Source organism: Glandiceps talaboti, chromosome 5, assembly GCF_964340395.1.
Source record: "Glandiceps talaboti chromosome 5, keGlaTala1.1, whole genome shotgun sequence".
In the NCBI taxonomy this organism is placed as follows: Eukaryota; Metazoa; Hemichordata; class Enteropneusta; family Spengelidae; genus Glandiceps; species Glandiceps talaboti.
In genome coordinates this window covers 27866918-27868906 of record NC_135553.1, presented here as the reverse complement: position 1 = coordinate 27868906, position 1989 = coordinate 27866918, and the positions used below count along the sequence as shown (strand labels likewise).

General features: G+C 37.4%; 1 protein-coding gene across 1 annotated transcript; it reads right to left on the bottom strand.

The window, feature by feature from the left end:
* Window positions 1-682: 682 nt before the first annotated feature.
* On the bottom strand, window positions 683-1264 carry LOC144435552 (uncharacterized). Its single transcript, XM_078124139.1, has one exon. It carries the CDS (start codon window positions 1262-1264, stop codon window positions 683-685), a length of 582 nt encoding a protein of 193 aa, XP_077980265.1.
* Between the last annotated feature and the right edge of the window lie 725 nt (window positions 1265-1989).

The following is a 1989-nucleotide window of genomic DNA, read 5'->3' as shown; positions in this document are numbered from 1 at the left end:
ATAAAATAGAATAAAAATCACTATGAAAATCACAAAAGGGAGAAAACTATCAACAAAATACACAGCTGTTAGTTATTGTAAGAGTCTTGACAGTATAGACAGCCGGACTATCACCCTTTCGCTTGGTCCTGCATTTAAAATTCACTCTCTGTCTCTGACGTGTTTGATATATATGGTGATGTATCGGGAACTAAATAGTGAAGCTTGTGGTTTGGGTGTATTATACTTGTTGCGAATTTTTTACAAATCTGAAGACGTCTGGCTTCAAGTGTGTCCAAATTTAGCAGGTTAAGAGCCTCGCTGTATGACATAAAGGGAAAAATAATTCTGAGAGCTCTTTTCTGAATAATCTCAACGGCGGACCCCAGTTTAAGAGATAGGCCGCCATGTCACACTACGCTAGAGAATTCTATGCATGAACATACCAATGAAATGTAAATCAATTTTAGGTCATATCTTCACTAGTGTACCATACCTACTCAAAACACGCAAAATATGGAGACGCTTAGATACTTTACTGATTATTCCATCAATGTGTTAATCCCATTTCAAATTACTAACCACTATTGAACCTAGACACCTGTATATAAGTCAACCACCTCTAGGACGGTTTCACCTAATACTAACGGCGAGAGATTGACAGTGGACTTAGAAAAAACATATAACCTCATTTTCTTTGGGTTTAGTTGCATGTTGTTCGACGGTTGTAGAATTCTGCATATAGTGGATGGGAAGGGTCTTTCAGAACACTGTGAGCCTTCGACGTTATGCGTTTGTTATAGATAGAATCTATACTACTTTCACTTTGTTTACCGATAATTTGGCTACCCTTTTTGATAATCTTGTTTAGTCTTCCCATCTCATGTCGGGACAAGTTACCTCCACAACAAACAATACCAAAGGTGAGAGCACTGCAAACAACTGCATTAAAAAACACCCCTAAAAGATCGTGACTAACACAAAAGGACATTAGTTTCCTTAGGTATACAGTGATAGCTTTCTTAATAATGAAGTTGGTATTCTCAACCCATTTTAGTTTACTATCTAGCTTGATGCCCAGGCATTTATATTCGTTCACTCTGTCTACTATTGAGTCTTTGATATGGACAGGTGCTAGGTCACACTGAACTTTCTTAAAATCAATACAGAGCTCTTTGGTCTTTACAACATTAAGATACAGATAATTATCATCACACCAGTCAGTAAATCTCTCAATCTCATCTAAATAAATCGAATCATCAGCATTGCTGATCTTCCCAACCATTGCTGTATCATCTGCAAATTGACCAGTGGACAAGAGATGTTAAAATTCCGACAGCTGGTTGTATCTCAGACAACTAGAAGAATAGTGGTCTGAGGCTGCATACAGTGTGAAAGGGAAGCGTGCTGAAACAGTGCCCTGGGACGCAACTGTATCAGTATACTCTACGTCAGATTTGTTACCATTTAAAGACACCATCTGTGGTCTATTCGTAAGGTAATTGAAAATCCAATGTACAGTTTAAGGTTACAAGTTCATCGCTAAAAGTTTCTGAACAATACGATGTGGCTGTATAGTGTTAAAAGCACTTGAAAAGTCAAAGAACATTAATCTGATTGAACTTCCAGATTTTTCTAAATGAGAATATACATTATTTAAAACATGTAACATCGCATCCTCTATACCCCTGTTCTTACGATAAGCAAACTGTAATGGGTCTATAAAATCAGAGACTAAAACTGTTAACTTATTTAAGACCACTCGTTCACAAACTTTCATAACGGCTGACGTCAACGCAACTGGTCTAATATCGTTCATTGATGCACATAGCTTTCTTTGGGACAGGAACAATATTAGAAGTTTTACATGACATCGGAACTAAGTCATGCCAAAAACACAAATTGAATATGACAGACAGAATACGAACTAGTTGCTAAGCGCACGACTTCAGATCAGACCAGATGTAAACTGAATGTCTTCCGTAAGGGCAAAGTTTTGAGATTGTCGTT

Coding starts and splice junctions, on each gene's coding strand:
- LOC144435552 (XM_078124139.1), bottom strand. CDS start 1,264: ATGGTTGGGAAGATCAGCAATGCTGATGATTCGATTTATTTAGATGAG.